Source organism: Rhincodon typus, chromosome 2 (assembly GCF_021869965.1).
Source record: "Rhincodon typus isolate 14 chromosome 2, sRhiTyp1.1, whole genome shotgun sequence".
In the NCBI taxonomy this organism is placed as follows: Eukaryota; Metazoa; Chordata; class Chondrichthyes; order Orectolobiformes; family Rhincodontidae; genus Rhincodon; species Rhincodon typus.
This window is the reverse complement of record NC_063333.1, coordinates 69,263,746-69,288,957: the sequence shown is the minus strand read 5'-3', so window position 1 is coordinate 69,288,957 and position 25,212 is coordinate 69,263,746. Positions and strand designations below refer to the sequence as shown.

Genomic DNA, 25,212 nt, shown 5'->3' with positions numbered 1-25,212 from the left:
GCTTTACAATTGCCTTTAATTAAAGAAAATATAGGTGGATTATAAAATGTGTGTCTGATAACTGACGGACATTGCCTACCTGAAATGAACAGTTTAAATCAAACACAAATCTTTTTAATGTTCCAGGCCATGGAACCAAATTTTGGGCTCGCATCCATTGCTGCATGTGTTGAATACATGCCCAGCAGGTAATTTCTGTGAAAATCACAGCAAGTACTACCATCTTCCTTGTCCTGCCACGGTTCATTATGTTACTGAGTTCCACCCTCATTTACACTGATGATTCTACCCTGACAGTACTCCAAATCCAATGTCAAGCATAAGGGTTTCCGGGTCCTATATTGTAATCCATAGATTATTTAGTTGCATAATTGATAACTGAAGTAGACCGCTTAACCCCAGGACTTGTGCCAACATTTAGTTACAGTATAGCTAACCTGTATTTCACTCATCCTGGTTTCCTGACCTGAATCACAGAAGGCTAACATTCAAGTTCAGCATGTAACGGGGAAGGCATGTAGAATGTTGGCCTTTATTTCAAAAGGAATACAACAATGTAAATATAGGCAAGTTTTGCTAAAACTGTACAAGGCACTGGTCAGACCCTAGCTGGAATACTGTGAACAGTTTGAGTTCCTTATCTAGGGAAAGATATACTTGCACTGGAGGCAATCCAGAGAAGATTCACTATGCTGATACTAGGTATGGAGGGACTGTCTTATGAGAAGAGATTGAGTAGATCGAGTCTGTACATGCTGGAATATAGAAGAGTGCAAAGCAGTCTTATTGAAACACATAAGATTCTTAGAAGACATGGCTGGGTAGATGTGGAAAGGTTGTTTTCCCTGTGTGGGAGAGTCTAGAATCAGAGGGCATAAACTCAGAATAAGACATTTAAGACTAAGATGTGGAGAAATTCCTTCTCTCAGAGGGTAGTCAAGCTGTAGAATTCTTTACCGCAGAGGACTGTAGAGTCTGGGTCATTAAGTATATTCGAGGCTGAGATAGACAGATTTTTAATCAGGAAGAGAATCAAGGGTTATGGGGATAGGGCAAGAAAGAAAATTATTAGGTCAGCCATGATCTTATTGATTGACGGAGCAGATTTGATAGGCCAAACAACCCACTGCTGTTCTTGTATCTTGTGGCCTATAGTCCTGGGCTGGATGTTTCGGCTGTATTACCTTGTTACTTGCCGAGGAAATAATCAACAATTGTTCCAATGCTGAGCACTCCTGAACACATACACAGTTAGTTTGGGTTGAAAATCCAATCAGAGGTCTATCATTGTGCAAAACTGTTGTAGACATCCACCCAAGGGACGGAGGTGCCTAGCAGCCACTCTCACTGCTTGAAAAAAGCAACATTGTAGATGCAACACACAATGTGTCGCAGTAACCCCTTTAAAATAAAAGCTGCACTGTCTTCTTAGTTTAGACTTTTCCGAGAAGGCTATTTAGCTCTTTGTGTCTGCACTAGTCAATAAAACTCTGAATGCACTGATCCCATTTTCCAGCTCTTGGCCCATAGCTGTGGAGGCGATGGTAACACAAGTGAATATCTAAATATCGCCTAAAATGGTAAGAGAGTTTTCTGACTCAACAACCTTTCCGGCAGTAAGTTTGAGACTCCCATCACCCTCTGGGTGGAAAATATTTCTTCTCAAATCTCTATTAAAGCGCTTATTAAATCTGTTTAAGGAAGTATCATTTTCCATTTTTAAGGTCATTGTCCAAAATAAAATTGATCTTTCCACTAACTTATTCCTATTTAATAAATCAACAATTTGTCTTTCTTGTCAAAGTACCAGATGTCTTCTTAGGTTCTCACTGAATTGGAAAACAAATGAAAAAAATAAATACTTCCTTATTTCACAATTTTTGCTTTACATTGTGAACAACTCCTCAGATAATGACACAATCCACGCCTGCTTGCCTACATTTATACTTGGGGCGATAAACCACAAGAAACAATCCCATCTCCAAATGTCAGCCTCTAACCATTTCTAACAAAATAGATCCAAATCACTTTCTCTTGATCTTCAATGGCAATACCATCATCAAATATCCTACTGTTATCATCTTGGGAAGGGAGGGGTTAGCATTGACCAGACATTTAACTAGAATAGCTCTACAAAATGTGTGGAAAATTTCCCAAGTAACATCTCTTCACAAAACAAAATACTGCAGGCTGATCAGCTGCAGACCTAAATTCTGGTCACATAGATATTGGCTGTCCCAAAATGGAGGATTCCAGTCATTTGTGGATTCCAGTCAATTGTATGAATATTTATTACAACTTTGTGTAATTCAGTATCTTTACTTTTGTTAACTGTAAGTTTTCTAGAAAAAGCACTAATTAGATACAACAAAACACTCCCCACAAGATCATAAAACTACAACCAGGTCATCATTTGAATGAGTATTCAGAGCATGAAACTTAAACTTTTCTCTGCCTAATTCCAGAGTCCTCTCCTAAATAGGCAAAGGAAGAATAACCTTGCAAAATCATTAGCAATATTTCTGAGATATGGATTGGCCACTTATGGGCCCCTAGTTGTAAAATTGGGTGCCATGCATGTTCCCATAAGTAATTTTGTCATAGGGGAAGGAAAGTGAGGAAAGTTTCTGGTGGCCTGTCTGCCCTGGGCTAACTGACATACTTAAGTGATCAAGTAATGGCTTCTCCCACTGCACTGGGACTTTTCTGTGGCAGGTGAATGCTGGCATTAAGCATCCAGCCTATCAGGCTCAGCTTAATTTCTTTGCTTTTGTACTCAATGGTCTTACTTATGAAGCCCAAGATTTCATATGTCTTTGCTGGCTACCTGGTTAGTAACATTTCCTGCCTCTTCCATGTGGCACTACATATTTCTCTTTTCTGTTTATATATATGCAACTCTCTTTTGAAAGCCAATCCTGAATCTGCTTTCAGCATCTTTTCAATTAGTGTACTCCAGATCATCACATCTCACTGCTTGTTCAAAATTTGCCTCATTTCATCCTGAGATTTATTTGCCAATTAGCTTAAATTCTGTGTACTCCTTTTACCATGATTTTTAGTCTCTTAATGTTTACTGTTCCCCCTGCTAAATGACCAGTTTCTCCTCATCTACTCCAACAAAACCACATATAAATTTTGATCACTTCTCTTAATTCTCCTTTGAACGTCTACTTTAAGATGAACTCTTGTCACATAACTGAAGCTCTTCATCTCTCGTAACTCTTCAACTTTTCCAAGACTTTGATATCCTTCTTAAAATGTGGTACCTAGAGTTGGACACAATGCTTTCACTGAGGCTTAAAGCTTCACAACAACTTGCTTTGCATTCTATTCCTCAATTAATAAAGTCTAACTTTACTAAGTTTTTTATAGCTGCCTTTTCAACTTTTGTTGTCCCTTCCAAAGACTTATGTATTTGAACTCTCAGGTCCCGCTGCCCTCTGAAAATAAATCATTTTTGTTTAGATTATATCTCTTCATTTTTTCTTTCAGAACATATCACTTCAGATTTCCCTGCATTACATTTAATTTATCCTGTGCCTGCCCATTTTGTCAGTCTGTGGAGACAAAGATCGTTGAAAGCGGAAACTTCCTTGAAAGGATAATTAATTTAATCTAGTTTCTCAGATTGCAAGTCATTCCACCAAATAACTTACCCTCTGATTGAAATATTATTTATTCCTTATCCCCTTTTTCTGCTTCTAACAATACACTACTTTTTCAGTTTTGGACAAAATTTGTACCTGAAACATCAAACTTATTAAACCTGCTATAAATTTCCCAGCACTTTCCTGTGAGAATTGCAGAAGAGGAAGGAAGTGACAAAGGTTGTTGTATAAATGATGTTGACCAGGTGTGAGAGGATTAAGGTTTCAACTTGATGATCAAAATAACTATATATATTCATGCTAGTGTTAATAATGGAGCAATTCACAATTTCCCCAAGTGCAAAGAGATTCAGCTCAGTTTTCGTTATTAATTAATTACAAGTCTAGTGAGTGCATTTCATTCTCGAAAAATGTGTAAGATTAATAGGGCATTGACAGTGCCTTCCTGAAAATCTGCATGCAATTGCTTTTCTTTCCTCAGTATCTTTTACGTGATGTGACTTCAGATTTTCATGGTAAATTTCCAGTCCAATCATTGCTGATTTACTGAATTCCATTTCACAAACTTGCCATGGTGTTGGTTTTGTCAACAATGTGTAATTCCTGACATCATGGCCAGAACTCCGCACAACTTCCACTTTCTCATTTTTCATTCCCTCCCCCCACCCCCCATGTAATAATTAAATTCAAAATACCAGCAGCAATAATACAAAACACATTCAGTTTAGTGAAGCCCGTTGTTATACAAAGAAGCATCAACAGTCAGCCCATCAAACAAACTCCCAGCCAAAATGAAGGATCTTCATCACGGCCACAACTTACTGACCCAATCCACTGCCTTTAGCACAGGACTCATTGAGGACACAAAGGTGACATTTAATTTTAACATTAAATTTCACTCGTAAAACTTTCATATATTGGTTTCATCATGTGTACAACATTGTTACTTGTTGAGACTGGCATAGTCATTGATCTAAACGTCCATGCGTGCCTCATAGTTGGCATCCATTGATGGTTACAAAGGAATTAGGGACATTTCCTTTCCTATAGAAGAAACAATGTTGTGTTTTTCAGTTTTATCTTTATTGAATGTTCATAGTAATGTCCATAGTTGTACTCAGCACTAAATAGGACATGGCTGAATCTAGATATTTCACTGGTCCTCCCTGCTATACTGTAAATGACGTTACACAAGAAAAATCTTTATGGGCTAATTGAAATATTGTGGGCAAACTCAAAGCCATGTAAGGGCTCTGCCAATTAACACACTGAGTTGAACCCACATATGGGCAGTACTGAGACCACATCTCAGGCCCCTCCTTTTCTTATCTTGATGGCCCTCCCCACCATATCCCCGTCTACTACATCCATGACACCAGACGCTTCCTACCACACTCCTCCATACTTCTGAACCTACCCTCTTGTCTCCTCCCGAATCCCTCTTCCAATCCACCATAATCTTGATTCCAGTCCACAAAGCCCCTCACCACAAACCCCCTTATGCCAATCCCAAACATCCATGTAAGAATTCATTCTCCTCCTCTCCTCCATGTGTCACAGGGTTCAACAAACTGGTTGACAGATGCATGCACCTTTAAACAATGGGGAATGGGATGCCACAATGTTCATGTTTACTGCTGACTTCACTTTGAAGGTAGGGCATTCCTGAAATGGTTTTGCATTGATGAATGTTCAGGAAGCGCAAATTTATTACACATATGAATTTACCATGGGCTAGCATAATGTTTGATATGCTGCTGACTTTATCTCTGTATCTCAAACTTTCATTGAGATGTCAGGATTTTACTTCACATACCATGTTTCTTGCCTTTGTGCACTTCATAACATACTGCACCCAGACTGTTACCAATCTAGTAACAAAATCATTAAGCTATCATAACTTCTAGCATTAATCTTTTCAAGGTGAGCCAGCATAAGGAGGGATAAGAATAACCAAAAGGCAATGATGACAATTTAACATGAGTAGCAATGCTAAATCCAAGGAGCTTCCAAAAATTAAAGCTATTGAATGATATAGGGCAGGTAGATCCAGTTAGAAATTAAAAAAAAGCAAAGCAGAAGTGCAATTAAACTTGGGGGCGGTGGTTGGGGGGGTGGGGGTAGTGGGGAGTCAATTGTGCTTGGTTACTACCGTTAAAATGGATATCTTGTGGTGCAGTAGGTGGTGTCCCAGCCTCTCAAACAGAAGCTTTGGGATTGACATCCTCCCCACCCATAACCACCCAAGGAAGCTTTATTCATTATATAGCCAAACAAGTTGGATATCAACCTGAAAATTGTTTCAACAAGTGTTAATTGGAAGAGAAGTTACGATTCCTGAACAAACCATTTGACGGATAGAAAATTGGAGCCTCTACAAATATTATCAATATTCCAGATTACAATAAGAATACAAAAGGTTCATTATGCATGACAGCTCAGACTGTCTGAGTGATCAGCAAAACATCACCATCAACATATTTAATTTGGGATATTAGAGAGACAAAATAACGACCCTGTAAAAATGAAAGAATAGTGATATACACCAAAGCAAGTAAGTGGATGGAATATTGTTTCTACTGGATATGTGAAACAGGAACGAGAGCTTGCTTTTCTATGGTAGTCTTCTGTAAACTTAAATTGAAGATCTCAGTTCTCTCTCTCAGGAGTTTCTTTTTTAAACTGAAGCTTTATCATTTCCTGCAGCAGAATGCTTTTATTAGCCAATAGCTCACAGGGACTTTTGAACTCTGGATATTTCAATAAGAAAGCCTTTTTCCATTATCATAGAATTTCATTCCACTGTTAATTTCTGAAGAACAATGCTGTTTCTGCAAATACTTGTGGAAATTTTCTGTAATCTTTCTTTCCCAGTGTCAGAGTCTTGATAGCATTGTGTGCCCGTCAATAACTTCATTTAGCAGGTTCTTTTTGACTTCTCCAAATCTTGTTTTTAACATGGTCATGTTCCATCTGAGTCTCAACTTTTAAACTTTCCTATTCCTCAGCTCCAGAACCTCTGTAGTTTGGATCTTTGCTGTTCTACTGAAATGAAACTTGGTGACCTCCACGGATTGCTGATCCAATTGCAATTGCAGACTTCAGTTGACCATTTTGTAGATTAACAATGTGCAATGTTAGTTTGATACACTTTGGACTTGAGTGCCTACTTTTCATTGGTGAGTTTTTCATGAGCAATTTGAAATTGTTGAACTAATTCGTGGAACTATTTCTGAGCTTAGGAGTTTTTCTTTCAATGTATCATGGTCATCTTAATTTTTTTTTACATATTGTTGTAAGGATGTATTGCATGTGTGTTGCTAGAGATAGGCTGCTATCCAGCATATCTGAAGCTTCAGCGCCCATAAATTTCTGTTAAAGCCCTGAGTTCTCCTTCTTGTATTTTGAAGTACCCTTTCTCACTTCCAAAGCTAGGATTTCTCATATATCATAGCCAATTAGCTGTCTGTAATGTAATGCCTCACTGGGATGGTGAGCTATAATTCCAGTGCTGCTATCCCCAGAGTCATCACAAAAGTTAAAGATTTTATTGAAGTGTGCAAATTCCCAACTTACTTGTTTTTTAGACCCAGGTTGAGAGAAAGGTTTCTGAACAAGAATGACAGGATTTGCTGAAATGATTCTTTTGCTGATCTGAATGCTGCTTCCTGATCTTCATTCTCTGGATACTTTCTCTTGTTTGCAGAAGGCACAGGGTGACTGGTTCATATTTATAAATGATCTCTGAGTTATTCATTAGAAGTCATAGTTTACAGTCAACCCAGAACCTCTGCTCCACTAAATTATCCCTATCAGTGGGAACTTCATTCCTTAAAGCACAAACTAAGATCTGGAATGCTGTATTGTTACTGGTCACATTTATCTTTGGTAGTTTTCTCCTTACCACTGTTTGCAGCCTCATCTTCTGGGAGAAACAAAAATGATCTATATTGCCTTCCAGGAGTCCTTCTGAATGGAGGTTGTGTAGTGGAAACTGATTCACGGAACACTTCAATTTCAACCAAAATAAATTTTAGTTTCTCCTGTGACTGCTAAATGAATAAGATTCAAAACAGCACAAGCCTCTCCACTTAACAACACAGAGTTGTGATAAGGAATAACACATAAAGTATTGCTATTTCTCTCCCATTATAGCATATTGTAACTTGCAACTGCCATTTCATTTTGATTTTAATCCCTTGTCCCTCCAATCTGAAAGGAAGACAGCTGGATATTTTCTTCGACTCATTCAGAGTGTTAAATCCAAAAGAATGCATACGCTCGCCTCTTATCCAACTTAAAATTAGTTTTCCTGTTGACAACCATGATAGCTACAAACTAGGTCAGAAATCACATGACACCAGGTTGTAGTCCAACAGGTTGATTTGAAGACACAAGCTTTTGAAGTCTCGCTCCTTCTTCAGGTGTCAGTAAGACTCCGTAAGCTTGTGTCTTCAAATCAACCTGTTGGACTATAACCTGGTGTCGTGTGATTTTTGATCTTGTCCACCCCAGTCCAACCTCCATATCATAGCTGCAGACTACAGTTCTCTACTGCTCTGACATTTACAGACCAGTCTGATCTGTTCCTAACTATTGGTGCTGTTGATCCAGCTGTGAAAAGATTTCTCCCTTTGCACTCCTGATTGTTTGTTGGAATGAAACTGTTAATGGGAGGAATCCTGCTGAAAATGTATAGATGCTAATCAGATCAGATCCAATTGGCCAACAGTTAAATATGTCTGACTAATTAGGCTTAATTATCCTAAATTAGTCTCTTGCTTTCAACTTCAACTTTTTTTGCATAAAACTGTTAGATTTATTAAATTGTGTCAGATGTGAGTCTCAAATTCTTAAATTCTCAATTGTTCAGACATTACTCTCTCAAGAATCCTTGCACCCTCCCTAAAGTGTGGTGACCAAAATTGGACGCAATACTCTATTGTGACCTACCGAGAGATTTATACCTTTGAGTATAATTTCCCTGTTTTTGTTCTCAAAATTTCTTTTAACAAATCCAAAAGCCCACTTTGCTAACTTTTCTCTCAATATAACCTGACTTCTTCAAAGATCTATACAAATAAATCCTGGGCGCTCTGTCCTGATAAACTTTTACGAACTGCATCAGTAAGTCTGTATAGCCTCTTCTTCACACTTACCTGGATGAAATTCCATGTGGCACTTGCCTGCCTATTCTGTGAGCCTTTCTATATTTTGCTGGAGTCAATTGTTACCATTATCATTCCTCCCAGGTGGTTTCATTAGTAAATTTTAAACTTTTGCTTTTTATTCCAATATGCAACTCATTTATGTATATATACTAGAAAAAAACAGTGGATCTATCACTGACAATTGAGTGACATTAATGTTTGCCATCCTTGTCTGAAAAATAACCACTTCCCATTATTTACTGTCTGTCTTCAGACCAATTTCTTTTCTATATCTGAGATGACACTCATGCTCCTACACAATGCACATCAATTTTATGAACCAGCCTTTTATGTGGTACTTTGTCAAAGGTATTCTTAAAACCCATAAGGAAAGCATCTATTAATTCATCCTTCAGGCTTCTCTGCTCCTTATTCAAAAAATTCAATTAGATTATTCAAACATGTGTTCTCTCTGAAAGGTGAGCATGAAAACTGGATTTCAAATCATTTTTTTCAGGCTCTGCTCTCTACTCCCTAACCCAATTCTCAATTTACAGTCCACAACAACACAGCCCTATTTAATAGGAGGAAACAGAAATATTAAAAGTTTAAACTTAAAACTGGAAAATACTTTTAAACCTTTAACCATTTCCATGTTAATGATGTTTCTTAATCATATATAGTTGAACATGTGGTCAACAGTAGCACAAACCCATGCCTCACCAACTCTCACCCCGCCAAACATTATTTAAAGGAATTATGAACTAAATAGAGGTTTGTTGTAGATTGATTTTTTTCAGGCTGTTGATACTTTTTATATAGTTATTTAAAATTGCAAAAGTCTACAGGGAGTGGTGATGTAGCAACAAAGGTTTTCATGCTGCAAAATTTCTACATGAACAAGATATGTGTGCACTAATGGGCATTCTCTTTAGAATACGGCGTTACTTGTTAATTGTATGGTGGTGGGTACTAACTCAGGATTTACTTGTATTCCTCCACATAGGAACATTGGAGAAGTGGTAGACAAAAAGGAGGCTGGAAGAACACAGCAAGCCAGGCAGCATTTGGAGGAAAGGAGAAGTCAACGTTTTGGGTATTACCCTTCGTCAGGACTGGAGAAATGGTGCTCCTTTTTAATGTGGCAATTGAGTAGCAATTAATACAGCAAAAAGAGGTACCTCTAGGAACAGTCTACAACTGAGGTATTTCGGCTAGGAGGTTATGTTTGTAATGTTTGATCTTTAAGTAAAAGCTTAGAACTGTGCAAGGACAATGCTCCAGTTCAATCCTTCACTATGAGGCTACCTGAAGTGTGATATGACTGGGAGGATGAGCAGATTTGGATAAACTACTTGAAGGTGGCAGAGGAAGTGTAGAGGAGGAAGAGGGGAAAGGAGAAGGTTGGGAAGGAGGAGAGGGGAAAGAAAGGCTTTCAACTGGAGGTCTTATTCAGCAAGCAATTTTCCTACCTGAACCTCAGCAAGAAGTAATGAGAGAAACTTTTGTACTTAAGGATGTCCTCATTCAAATCCGTCAGATGCTACTGCCACAGATATAACCATAGTGCAAGTCATGGACAGCATCGTTAGTGGCTGTAAAAGTAATGAGCATTTGTGTGTCTAATTCTTTTCAGAATGAAGCTAGATTTGTTTGGAACATCCTGCAATTTTACGTCCATTCTTGTCTAGACAGAAGCAGTCAAAATGAGCACATGGTTTCAGTAGGGTTGCATGCTTGTCAATGGCGCAGGATGGAATGCACTTCAACAATCATTGTTATGTTCGAGCATAGACTGCTAGACTGATGGGACAGACTGTAATCCCCTTTACAAAGTAATAATCTACAGCCATGGTGACTTCTGTGAGTCTACGATTTTGTGGAGACAACAGTTTGTGCTTCTACTCCAGTATTCAGAATGTTGCTTGTATTGTAACAGAAGCCATGACATGGCCATCAAACATCATGTCATGGTAGGGTTATCAAGAATGTGAAAGAAGTTGGCCGTCACTTACACACTAGAAAGGATGGGTTCCAACTCTGTGCAAAACTTTGTACCTACATGGTGCTGGACTCCTCTGTGCTTCTCGACAGTGCCAGTTGACTTTCTGAAGTTTTTGTCCTTGCACCATACATTTTGTTGTATATATTGTTTGGCTTTCTTCTGTAGGCATCTCAAATGAACCACTCAGTGGAGCTTTCTGCTTTAGAATCTATGTGCAACATTGTCCTCTGAGTACTGCAGCTGTCCTGGTTGAATAATTGGCAATGTGTACAAGCTGTGGATTGAGGATATGCGGTCAGGTGTTAGGGTGTGGTGGAGCAAGTGAGCATTAGCTATGGCTTCTGATTGATAGAGATTGGTGGTAGATGAGTAATAGGGGTATAGTGAATGGAGCAGTGTGGAGTTAGTGGTGCAGTTGGTAGGATGAGAACCTTATGATGAGAACACTCAACTTCTTGTCACACTGCATCTAGGATGCATGGAGTTTGATGCCTGTCATTGATCACCATGGCTATCTGCTCTTGATCCTGTTTTGTTTGCGACTGGATCTTCTTGTGGTCTCAGCAAATATAAGACTTCTCTCTTATTTTCCACTTCGTCCACAACCTCCAGCAAACAGAAATCACAGAAATGAGCACTAAGTATGAAGTTTATCTGTGATGTAATGAATAAGTATAGATTGATTCAGATATCATGATCCACATGCCATTTATTCTGTTAAGCCTCCAAAGACTGAGCTCAGGGGGCAGAGCTGGAATGAAGGTAATAATGAGAGTATGGCTCAGGAGTGGGGCTAGTAAGGTTGAAAGAAGCTTGGCCTTTGTGCCTGATGGGAAATGTCAGGGAAGACTGATGAGGGACAGAGTTGTTTATGCAGTGAGGGACAACAGTGCAGAACGAAACAAACAGTTTTCAAAACAATTGGCAAGAAAGAAAGAACAGGTTACAACTTATTTTGAAATGAACTATTGTGGAAGAAAGAAGAACTAGGCTAGGCTAGTTGACAGTATAAATTTGAGAAAGCACGAAAATAAGGAGTTCGTGAGAAAATAAATGGAAGAAATGTTTAATACTAAGTTCAGACTGAAGTCAACTTATTGGCCTACCAAATAAGAAGAATATGTTAAAACAGTAAAATAGTGGGTAACCTGTGCTACAGATAAAACACTAATTGGAAGATTTAGAAGCTAGCATTACAGCATTACCTATTAAAACACCAGAAATAGTCGCCACTGTTAAGGACATTACTTGTTGTTTTTTATCAGGTGCAACAAGTACCAAATAACCCACTAGCCTGTTTGAATTGTGGTCACATAAAATTTACATAATAATTATTGATACATATTACAAAAGTCACACATACACACATATACACACACACATTTTTAGACCTGTTTATCGTACTTCAAAGTATGCAGAACCGAAAGGAAGCCGTTCATTTTCTGTTGTGCAAAGAAGCATCATCCACAGCAACAGAAAACATCTTCACTCGGCTTGCAGAAAGTCAAATATAGTATTAAAAAAGAATCAGTCTAACCTTAGGTTTCCTTAAGAGAATGTGTGACTATAACAGTTACACCTATTTACTTAAAGAGACAGGCCAAAGTGCACAGAACTGCAAAATAATATATTGTGCACATGTCTAGCATGCTTTCCCTTATAAAATAACACATTTTTTACCTATAACGTGTAACAATATTAGAGACTTGATGGAGTATTGATAAAGAATAAATTGAATTATGTTTATTTAATTCCCTACCTTTTTCTTCATTTTCACATTTTTAAATATGGCATGAACTCTCCATGTTTTTGCAAACATGGCTCCGAATGCTGTGGTGTAACCAACTGTAAGAATCCAGGTTCTAACCTGAATGACAAGAAGGAAAAAAACACTTGAATGAGAGTAAAGAATATCCTTCAATTGTCCCAAAAAGCAGAAAATATTTACTATCATAGAACATTATTTATGAAAAACTGAAGTAGTTCGCTCCATTAACATTCAGAAAATTTATGTTATTACATAGAATTATACATTTAGCCCAAAATCCTGCACCATTCCTCCTGTTATGTTTCCCTTCAAATCTTATCCTCTACAGGAGCTAACAACTATCCAATAGCATTGCTATTTTTCCTTCCACTTGTCTTTTTGAGTTTCAAATATGGTTTTGTCCTAAAGATCTGTTAAGAATTCTTAACAAATTGTGCTACTTACGAGACAGGCCAAAAAACATGGCCATGAAATTATATTATCGATTCTTATCATACAAAATTCCAAGCTCCGATATCTTAGCAGAGTCTTATTGAGGAAAAAAGACAATTAAATGTCTTCACTGACAGTGAGGAAAGAAATGGTTGCATGTTGGTACCTCCTAATGTGAGCTCAGAAGCATTATTTTCTCATTTAAATAAAAAGTCAGAGGTATTCAGCATATATCTGAGAAGTGTTTCATGAATCTTATGGAAAAAGGTACATTTTCTGCTCTGACCTTGACATACTCCTTCGGTAAAACACAATTGCTGAAACCAAATGTAATTCTCTGAGGTTGTTTTACAGCACTGTAGTCAATTTCCAAACAAAAACAGATCAGACAATGAGTAGAAAATCAAAAAAGACAAAATAAATTTGACCTCAGAATGAGATGGATAGACTGAAAAGAACTATTTAACAATTTAACATAAAAATAGACATTTCCATTAGCTGAATTCTGGAAATAGTCTGCACAAAAAGAGAAACATCAGGAAGAGACCTTCACAACAATCAGGACCTGTCATGGAACATGGGCAGAAATTGTATAATAAATAAAAGAGGCAACAGCTTGGTGACAGTGTTGTTGGGTGAGTAATCCAGAGCCCTAGGTTCAAATCCCACCACAGCAGATTGTGAAATTCAAATTAAAATAAAATCTGGAATTAAAAGTCTGATGAAGACCATGAAGAATACTGACATTACAAATTGTCATTTTAAAAAATGCCCTCTAGAGAAGGAAGTCTACAATCCTAACCTGATCTGGCCTAAATGTGACTCCAGACACTTAGCAATGTGGGAGGCTCTCAAATGCTCTCTAAATGGCCTGGCAAGCCAATCAGTTGTGTCTAACTGCTAAAAGCTCAAAAAATAGAATGAAACTGGATGGTATGGCTGGCATTGACCGAGACACTGGAAATGACAGTGGCAAATTTGATTCTGCTGATGACTACATCAGGCAGTTGGTTGACTCGTCTCCCAGTTTTAGCACACTCCCTCAGATGATCGTAAGAAATTATCTTTCTTGGTCTCAAAAGGCAACATTCAATCCAAAAGTGAGACACCTTGAATATGCCCGATTATTGTTCCAGGCAGAAGGATGCCGTCATTGGTACAAATATGTATAATTGGTAAGAACAAAAATACCTAAACTATTATGCCACTTTTTGCAACATAAATAGCCTCATACACGACTGCCTGATTTTGTCATACTCATGTTCCAGACAATACCATCACTGAGCTAGGTATGTACTGTTCCACTGGCGGGATGTGGCTAGCAGAACTGGCAGCACATTGGTATACAGTCAAAAGGGATTTGCCCTGGGAGTTCTCAACATTGATGAAAGACTCCATGAAGTCTGAGGGCATCAAGCCAAACATGGGCAAGAAAGCCTACTGCTGATTATCACGTACCACACCACCTTACCACTGCACCACATTCACCCCTGCCAAACTGGCTGATGGATCAGTTCTTTTCCATGTTGAACATTACTTGAAGGAAGACCTAATGGGTGTCAAAGATGCAGAATGTACTCTGGGTAGGTGACTTCAATGTCCATCACCAATATTGGCTTGGCAGCACCACCGCTACAGGCTGAGTTGGTCGGGTCCTAAGGATATTGCTGCAAGACTGGGTCTGTGGCATTTGGTGAAGGAAATATAACATACTTGACTACATCCTCACCTGTCTCCCTGCCATAGCTGCAACTTTCCATGGCACTATCACTAAGAATGGCCACTGTGTAATCCTTGTGGAGACAAAGTCCCATTTGCACATTGTGGTTTCCTACCATCATACTGTGTAGCACTACCTCCTAGGCTAAAGGTAATAGACTTTGAACAGATCTACCACATCCAGACCAGAATCCACCACAAAGGAAAAAAAAATCACTCCATCGCGGGCCAGTACGATACATGCGTGCTAGCTGCAAAGGGAGACTACTTCTCACAAATTGGTCTCAAAAGGCAACATTCAATCCAAAAGTGAGACACCATTAAGCCCCATTATTGTTCCAGGCAGAAGGATGCCGTCATTGGTATAAATATGTATAATTGGTAAGAACAAAAATACCTAAACTATTATGCCACTTTTTGCAACATAAATAGCCTCATACACGAACAGCAGTCAACTTGGAGAAGTATCTGATGACTGCTGATATCTATTTGAACCAAAGCCCAATATGAGTCACCACCTTCCAGAGAAGAGTTTAAGAGGAAAGAATGAGGGGCAAAAATGTGAAGATTGGTCTAATAAACACAAACATAAAAATGAAACGTAATCTTCAGGTTTTTAAAGATCTATATAGTACAGCAAACAGTGAATATGACAATAAAGTTCTAAAGGGTTGAAGTGTTTCAGACCTAGCCACTTTCTTGGTCGAGATACTCCAGTGAACTTAGAACATTAGCACCTACCCAATAATGTGGAAAATTGGCCAATAATTTCTAACTTCAAAGAAGGGGATCAAGTCATCCAGCCAATGTCCATGCCATCAATCTGCAGTCAATCATCAGCAACAAGATGAAAGGTGTTGTCAACAGTGTTATCAAGCATCACTTACACAGCAATAATCTGTTCACTGATGCTTAGTTTGGCTTCCACTAATGGCACTAAGTTCTGGAACTTATTATAGCCAACGATGGACAAAAGAGTTGACTCAAGAGAGGAGATGTGTGTAAATGTCCTTGACTTCAAGACAGCATTTGACCGAAAGTGGCATCAAGGAGTTCTGGGAAAATGAAAGTCACTGGGAATTTGAGGGAAATGTCTCCACTGATTAGAGTCATATAGCACAAAGGAAGATAGTCGTAATTATTAAAGATCAATCATCACATTCCCAGACCATTGCTGCAGGAGTTCCTCAGGAAAGTGTACTCAGGCCAGTCATCTTCATCAGTGACCTTTATTCCATTCATCCTGCCAGGGGAGGTAGTGGAAGCAGATACTATAGTGACTTTTAAAGGGCATCTTGACAAATACATGAATAGGATGGGAATAGAGGGATATGGCCCCAGAAGGATAGGGGGTTTTAGTTGTGATGGGCAGCATGTCGGAGCAGGCTTGGAGGGCCGAAGGACCTGCTCCTGTACTGTAATTTTCTTTGCTCTTTGTTCAAGTGAGGACATTTGCTGATTATTACACAACATTCAGTATCATTTACAACTCTTCAGATAAGCCATTAATGCCAACATGCAGTAATAATTTGGACAGCATTCAGACTTGGGCTGATTAGTAACAAGTAGCATGGGTGATGCACAAGTGCCAGGCAATGACCATCTTCAAACATCTTGAAGGGTTAACATTAACAAGAAACGTAACTGGGCCATTGAGGCATGAAGTCTGTTCATCTTCAATAAAGCACTAGTCAGGATTGTGATGGAATATTTTCCACTTGCTTGAATGTGTGCACTCAAGAGGATCAGCACCGTCCAGGACAAAGCAGCCTGGTTGATTGGCATGCAACGCACAAACCTGAACATTCAATCCCTCCACCACCAAAGTACAGAAGCAAAAATGTGTTCTATATATAAGACATACTGTCGCAACTCACCAAGGCCCCTCCTTCCACATCACCTTCCAAAGATGTGATCTCTAGCATACAAATGAGCAAGGGCAGCAGATATATGGAACTCTCCCATCTGTAAGTTCTCCTCCAAATCCCATGCCATCCTGACTTGGAATTATATCACTGCATGTTCACTGACTTGGATCTTACTTACCCACATGGGCCATGTTTTAGGCAGGGTCAGCTGTAGAAAAGGGCAGGTTTTCAGCAGAACCACTTCCCATCCACTCCTGAGCTAACCCCTATAATACAGAGGGTGGGCCAGCACTACGATTGGCAGCTCAATGGACTCCAGTATTACCCTGGTCATAACATAAGATGGTTAGCATGGGCATTTGGGCAAGAGTAGGCAGCCCTTTGCTTTTAATGTGTTCATATCGGTAGGAAGGAAGGGAACATTGTCTTTGGAGGGTGCCCTTAGCCCTTCGTGAGCATCTCCCCCAGAAGAGGGTACTTCCTTTCTAGTCAGTCATATTTTAAAACTAATACCCCAACACCTCCCACTGCACTCCTGCCGCCACTCCCACAACACCCCAATTCCTAAGAAGGGAAAACCCTCTTTTCCAATGCCCCTGAATTACCTAGATCCGGGATTCCATTGGACCTCCTTTGTGAGTCTGCCTGCCGTCCCAGCAGTATTCACCGCAGAGCTCTGGCACTGCCAGGATAGCAGGCATACAGGTCCAAAAGGTGGCACTGCCTGACACAGAGGCGTAGTAGTTGCAATCTACACAAATTTAGTCAGCCTACTGTGTTTTATGGCTTGGGGCAGGATTCCTCTTGTCTTGTCAACTCACCAGTGACTGATCTTACTTGGGTAGGAGTCTAGTCATGTCCACCCTCCTGTCTTTCTGCTCTGTAGGTCATTTAGCCTAACATTTATCATTGGGCAAATGTTAGAATCTATCATCAAAGAGGTAGTTGCAAAACATTTAGAAAACCATCATATAATAGAGTCAATATGATTTTATGAAGGGGAGATCATGTTTGGCAAATTTATTAAAGTTCTGCGAAAGTGCATGGATAGTGGGAATCAGTAAAAGTAGTGTTATTTGGATATCCAAAAGGCGTTTAAAAAGTCACCTCATAACATACACGAGACGTAAGTTTAAGTTATTGAGATGGCAACATAAAGGCATGCATAGAGGACTGACTAACTGACAGGAAAGAGTCAGGGTAAGTTGATTACTTTCAGGGTAGTAAACTATAACTGGTGGAGTGTCACAAATATCACTGCAAAGGCCTCAACTATTTATAATCTATATTAATAACTTATATGACGTGATTGACTGTATTGTAGCCATATTTGCTGATGATATGAAGGCTGATTAGAAAGCGAGCTGTGAGGAATATACAAAGAGTCTACAAAGCAATACAGATAGGTTAAGTGAGTGGGAAAAAATTGGCAGATGGAATACAATTTGGGAAAATGTGAACCTGTCTACTTTGGCAGGAAGAACAGAAAAGCAGCAGGTTATTTAGACAGAAAGAGACAGCAAAATGTTGTGATATAGATAGACTTGGGTGTCTCTGGACTTGAATTACAAAAAGCTCCAGCAAGTAATCAGAAGTCAAATGGAATTTTGGATTTTATTGCAAAGCAGGTGGAGTATACAAGTACAGAGGTGTTGCTGCAACCGCACAGGCTATTGGTATGATCACACCCGTGTACAGTTTGACTCTCCTTACTTAAGAAGGGACATACTTGCATTGAAAATGTTTCAGCAAAGACTCATTAGACCAGTTTGTGGGAGGGGGACAGAATTTATCTTATGAAGGGAGATTAAGGAGTTTGGGTCCATACTGCAGCGCAGAAGATTACAATGTGATCTTATTGAAATATATTGATTCTGAGGAGGCCTGACAGGATAGATGCTGAGAAGATGCTTCCTCATGGGAGATTCTAGTACCAGGGAATAATAAAATAAGGAGACTCCCAATTAAGACACAGATGCGGAGGAATTTTATCTCTCAGCGGCTCATAATGTTTGAAATTTTCTTGCCTAGCTAGAAAAGTGTGATTTACATCTCTCTATTCTTTTGTTTAAAAATTTTAAGGCTAGGCAAAGATCTTTTTTTCAGGAGAACTTCCTCTTAGTAGATTTAGGATTAGTGCATCAATTAGTGAACCCCTTTGAGTTCAGAATTTTTTAAACCTCTAGCCTCAGCAAATTGAAATAGGTCAGAGAGCAGCATGAAATAATTCAGAGCTTAACAAAACACTAATTTCACACAGTTAGCTTGTAACTTTATATAAATTCTTCAAACTGAAAAATACCTATGCATGCAGTAAAGTTAACTTTTGCAGTTGTGTAGAGCCTTCATGGCATTGGAGAACCATTGTTTTAATTATAGACTTGTAATCTTGGGGTCAGGAGTTCAATTTCCATGATGGAAGTTCTTTTAATTACACTGTATTCATTTTAGTTTATGTCTGAAGCTTAGTTTATACTTTCATTTGTATTATGCAAAATAAATTTTAAATATAAATCCATAATTTAGCTTTAGAAAGGGCTTTTATGTGTATGTGTTATTAATCACACAAAAATTGTAATCAGTAATAGAAATGGCTTGAAATAGACAAAATTCTACAAAATTAACGATTGCATTTTTAACAAGGTCATTAAGGTTTAATATAAAAATAAGCTTACCACAAAATTAAAAGTTGCCTCTCTCCTGAAACAAAAATAATACTACAAGAATTCCTGCAGAGTGAAAGCAGGCCATTTGGCACATCGAGTTGACACTGACCCTCTGAAGAACATCCCACCCAGACCCACCACCCCACCCCCGTAACCCTGCAATTCCCATGGCTAATCCATCTAGTCTGCTGACCCCTGAACACTATATGCAATTTAGAATGCCAATCCACCTAATCTGCGCATCTTTGGACTATGGGAGGAAACTGGAGTGACTGAAGGAAACCCACACAGACAGAGGGAGAATATGCAAACTCCACACAGACTTGGGTCACTAGCACAGTGAGGCAGCAGTGCTAACCACTGAGCCACGATGTCACCCAAAAACAGTTACCTTTGGAATCAATAGGGGAAGTAGATGCTATCAAGAGTCAAATGGTTCTTTGTTTGCTTTCACAATTCATAACTACTTTATCTCTCAACTATCTTCATAAATTCTTTCCTGATTCTGTTTTTGTAGTGAGGTTTTAACAATATCTTTTGGACAAAGACAAAATAGCTCTTATTTTCAACTTAAAGATCTCACCTTACATCCTTGTAACCAAAATTCAATTAGATCTTAGTAACTGCATAATATCTATGAAGAAGACAACTATTACCAACTGGTGTGATAGAGAAACGGGACATATATTAATTTGAATTCTGTTATGAAGTCTAAGCTCTCAACACCTTTACATTCTATGATTCACATTAATAGTGCTGTGTTAATAAACTTCCCTACTTCATATCTACATTAATTTATGACATTACCTTGTATAAAAAATCAGACTTAGACTCATAGAGATGTTCAGCATGTAAACAGACCCTTCATGCCTCCTCCATGCCAACCAGATATCTTAGATAAACCTAGTCCCATTTGCCAGCATTTGGCCTATATCCTTCTAAAATATTCCCATCATATACCCATCCAGATGTCTTTTAAATATTGTAATTGTATCAGCCTCCACCACTTCCTCTGACAGCTCATTCCATACACGCACCACCCTCTGCATGGAAAAATTTCCCCTTAGGTCCCTTTTAAATCTTTCCTCTCTCACCTTAAATTATGCTGTCTAGTTTTTGACTCCCACACCCTGGGGAAAAGACTTTGTATATTTACCCAATTCATGCCCCTCATGATTTTATAAACCTCGATAATGTCACCCCTCAGCCTTTGACACTCCAGGTAAAATAACCCCAGCCTATCCAGTTTGTCCCTATAGGTCAAACCCTCCAACCCTGGCAACATCCTTGTAAATCTTTTCCAAACCCTTTCAAGTTTCACTGCACCCTTCTTAGAGCAGAGTGACCAGAAATGCACACAGTATTCCAAAAGTGACCTAACCAATGTTCTGTACAGCCACAACATGATCTTACAACTCCTATACTCCATGCACTGACCAATAAAGGCAAGCATATCAAACACCACCTTCACTATCCTATCTACCTGTGGCTCCACTTTCAAGGAACTTTGAACCTGCACTCCAAGGTCTTTGTTACACAACACTCCCCAGGAACTTACCATTAAGTGTATAAGTCCTGCCCTGTTTTGTCTTTCCAAAATGCAGCACCTCACATTTATCTAAATCAAACTCCATCTGCCACTCCTTAGCTCATTAGACCATCTGATCAAGATTCTGTTGTACCCTGAGGTGACCTTCTTCACTATCCACCACACACCCAATTTTGGTGTCATCTTCAAACTCCTATGTTCATATCCAAATCATTTATATAAATGATGAAAAGCAGTGGACCCAGCACCGATCCTTGTGGCACACTGCTGGTTTGAGTCCTCCAGTCTGAAAATCAAACCTCCACCACCACTCTCTGTCTTCTACTTACGAGCCAGTTCTGTATCCAAATGGCTAGTTCTCCCTGTATTCCATGTGATCTAACCTTCCTAACTAGTCTACTATAAGGACCCTTGTTGAACACCTTACTGAAAGGTGAGAGGAGAAAGATTAAAAAAGGACCTGAGGGGCAACTTGTTCATATCCACCGCTCTGCCTTCATCAATCTCTTCGCTTCTTCTTCAAAAAACTCAATCAAGTTAGTGAGACATTACTTCGTATGCACAAAGCCATGTTGACTATCTCTAAATAGTCCTTGCCTTTTATCCAAACTTATTAACTACTTAAGCTGAAATACAGGAAAGTTTTCGCAGGGTTATACAGGAATTGAATGGTGAACCAGGTTTGACAGGCCACGTGGTTTACTCCAGCTCTTATTTCTTGTGGTCTTGTTAGCCAAATGTAATGACAATGTTCCAGATGGTAAACCAACTAGTAAATTTAGATCACATATGATTCAGGGTGAGTTTGCCAATTGGATATAAAATTGGCTTGATGGTAGAAGACAGAAGATGATGGTGGAGGGTTGCTTTTTTTGGACTGGAGGCCTGTGACCAGCGGTGTTGTGAGGGATTGGTGTTGAGCCCACTTTTGTTTGTTAGTTATAAAACCAATTTGGATAAGAATTTATGAGACATAGTTAGTAAGTGTGCGGGTAACACCGAGATTGGTGGTATAGTGGACAGTGAAGAATTTTATCTAAGATTACAAAGGGATCATGACTAATTGGGCCAATGGGCTGAGAAGTGGCAGATGGAATTTAATTTGGATAAATGCAAGGTATTGCATTTTAGAAGAATAGACAAGGGCATGACCTGTACAGTTGCTGGTAGGGCCTTGCATAGTGTTGTCAAAAAGAAAGACCTAGCAGTTCAAGTACATAGTTCTTTGAAATTTGTATCACTTTGGAAGGCATTTAGCAGGCTTGCCTTCATTGCTTAGACCATTGAGTATCGGAGTTTGGACATCATGCTGAGGTTATACAGGATGTTGGGGAAGCCACTTTTGGAGTACTACGTACAGTTCTGGTTGTCCTGCTTTATGAAGGATATTATTAAATTGGAGAGAGTTCAGAAAAGATATACCAAGCTGTTACCAGGATTGGAGGGTTTGAGTTATCACAATAAGCTGAATAGGCTGGGACTTTATCTGTGGAGCACGAAAGGGAGGGGTGATCTTATCGAGGTTTATAAAATTATGAGGGATATAGATAAGGTGAATAGCAAAGGTCTTTTTATCCTATGTTGGGGGAGTTCAAAACTAGGGGGCATATTTTTAAAGGTGAGAGGAGAAAGATTTAAAAAGGACCTGAGGGGCAACTTGTTCACACAGAGGCTGGTTTGTATGGGGAATGAAATGCCAGAGGAAATGGTAGATGCAGGTACCGTTACAACATTTAAAATTTGGATAGGTACATAATTAGGAAAGGTTTAGAGGGATATGGGCCAAATGCAGGGAAGTGGGATTAGTTTTGGAAAACTTTGCCGGCATGGACCAGTTGGACCGAAGGGTTTGTTTCCATGCCATATGACTTTATGACTCTAACAGACACGTCTCTGTTATACTTAAAAGTTTTAGTGGGGTTGGTCACTTCTTTATCTCCTTTTCCCTTGACCTCTCAATATGGCAATTATTATCTCTCAACAGCATTAATGCTCATCTGAATGCATTCATTTGCTCAAGACAGTCAAGTTGGGGGGGTCTTTGCTTCAGTAACAAAAAAATACAATTGAAACCAAGAATTGATAATGTGGTCAAATACAGGTATTTCTCCTATAATGCAATAGTTGCATTCTTGTGTGACCTTGTGCTGTAGAAAATCGCGCTATAGGGAAATCGCTATCGAAAATTGCTATACCTGTGCAGCAAAAAGTTTGCATTATCCAAACAGTGTCCACTATTCATCAATTGCATTACAGCCAATTTGCGTTAATGAAACACGCGTTAGAGCAGAAATACCTGTACAACAATACCTCTATGAACAAAAATCAATTGAGCTGACCATCATCTGCACTTATATTCTTTGAAAGTAAAATGACAGTCATGAACAGTGCTGTTTCAATTTGAGCACATTCGAAATGATGATTTCTTGCCCTCCCATCCAAAGACTCTAATTCTAGTGTGTTTTTCTTTGCTTCTTCCACCAGAATGACAGAAAATTGGTGAACCTATTGCAGTCGATATCTAATCAACCATAGAATAACTGAAAAAGCTCTATTTGAGCTATTTACAGGTCATCATGCTTTGTTCAATTTCAGTAAAGATATCAAGATATCAAGTAACTAGATTGCAGAAATTTGATTTGGGATATTTGCTGTCCTGAGTTGAGTTACAATGCACTGTAAATATAAAGCCTAAAATGGATCTGTCAGAGCAAACGTAGGATAAAATAACTTTGCACTGGATTTTATTATTAAACTTGCACCAAGTTTCCTACAAATTGACAAATCATAAATTGAATGTGTGCAGAGAGACAGATTTTAAAATATGCCTGTATTTACATCACAAGAGTTTGGTACATTGCCATTTAGAAATTGCTGAATAGAAATTATAGCACGTTGAATATAAATTAGCTACAAAGAAGCTGAGATTTGTTGGCTCTTATCCTCAACAATAAAATAGCCATGTAGTTTATTAGGAAGTCAGTGGTCTCTAAATTTCATACTACTGGGATGTCACAGAGTTATGTGACAATTGAGCAGTATGTGCTACAGTTAAATATATCCTTAGTCTGTACAATAACCTTGATACTCTCGAGACTGAACTCAATACCTAGTTACTTCATGACTGGCAGATGGAGGTTGTTGTATGTATTAGATGTTTAGCAGCAATTTACCAAGCTTTTTCATCAGTACCTCCAAGCCATATGATATCTACCACCAAGAAAAACAAAAGCAGCATCACATTGGAAAACCCTCAACATAATTTTCCATTCCAGACATCTTCTTGAAGTGCCTGTTATTTTTTCATTGTCACTTGGCTAACATTTCGAATTCTCTACCAATGATCTTCAGCACAAGGACTTCTGTACTTCTAAAGGAAAGCCCATCAACTTTCTGGGTGACGAGAGATAGGCAATAACTGAGGCCATTCCAGTACCATGCTCATTTGAGAACATGTTTTATTTTAACTGAATTATCATTATTACTGATAAGAAAGGCATGTTGCTGAAGCTTTTCATCTTGCATCACTAAGAAAAAAAAGCAAAAATGCCAAATTTCAAAGTTTCATGGATTGATGATAGCATCCTGTTAGTGGAAAATACTACTTGCAAAGCTCTGAATAGTAGCAGCAATAAGTGACTTGCTTTCCCAGGGCATAGTTATTAATGCTGAGTGCACTGATAACTATGTTAACACCATTTTGTGATACTAAGTCAAGCTCATTATGTGCTTCATTTATGCTTGCGAGGAATGTTATATATTCAAGTTAAAGAATATGTTCAAGCCTTGTATATTTTTGAAAACTCAGGAAATTGGGGAGCCTATTGATACCTGCTGCTTTCTCCACAGCAACGTCTCAATAAATCAGAGATAATTTGCCAATCAATTGATGCCTTTTTCTCCTGTAATATGAATTTCTGTGATCATTTGAAATTTGACATTATTGTGTTTATCCTGAAGAATAAAAAATGCAAAGCTTCCTTAATATGTCTCTTTTCAGCAATATTCAAATTTTGTGCTACCATCTGACTTTATGTACTATTCTTGTTCAGAGAAAATACATTAGTGGAATCTTGCTTGCGTAATACTTACAGTACAGAGGGTCTCAAATGTGTTAGGCATGACAAAGGATCCATCAAGGCCAAAAAGGAATATGGATGCATAAGAAAGCATTCCCCCAAGGATAATAAGGTTGTTCATGTAGGGACTGGACATCTTTATCAACCTGCAGATAGGAATAGACAATAAGCAAGGGTCATCATTTGGTTCTTCTCATAAGGAGTGATTTCTGTTACATAACTAGCAATTGTATAATGGCTTCAGAGATAGTAGGAACTGCAGATGCTGGAGAATCTGAGATAACAAGGTGTAGAGCTGGATGAACACAGCAGGCCAAGCAGCATCAGAGGAGCAGGAAGGCTGACGTTTTGGGCCTAGACCCTTC

The 25,212-nt window shown here is 38.7% G+C and overlaps 1 protein-coding gene across 1 annotated transcript in view; it reads right to left on the bottom strand.

Moving 5' to 3' along the window:
- Window positions 1–25,212, bottom strand: part of gabbr2 (gamma-aminobutyric acid (GABA) B receptor, 2) — an 877,108-nt gene that overhangs the window by 86,879 nt on the left and 765,017 nt on the right. The window contains 2 exon segments of the mRNA XM_048608319.1: window positions 12,526–12,633; window positions 24,861–24,993. Coding sequence (XP_048464276.1) covers window positions 12,526–12,633; window positions 24,861–24,993 — 241 coding nt within the window.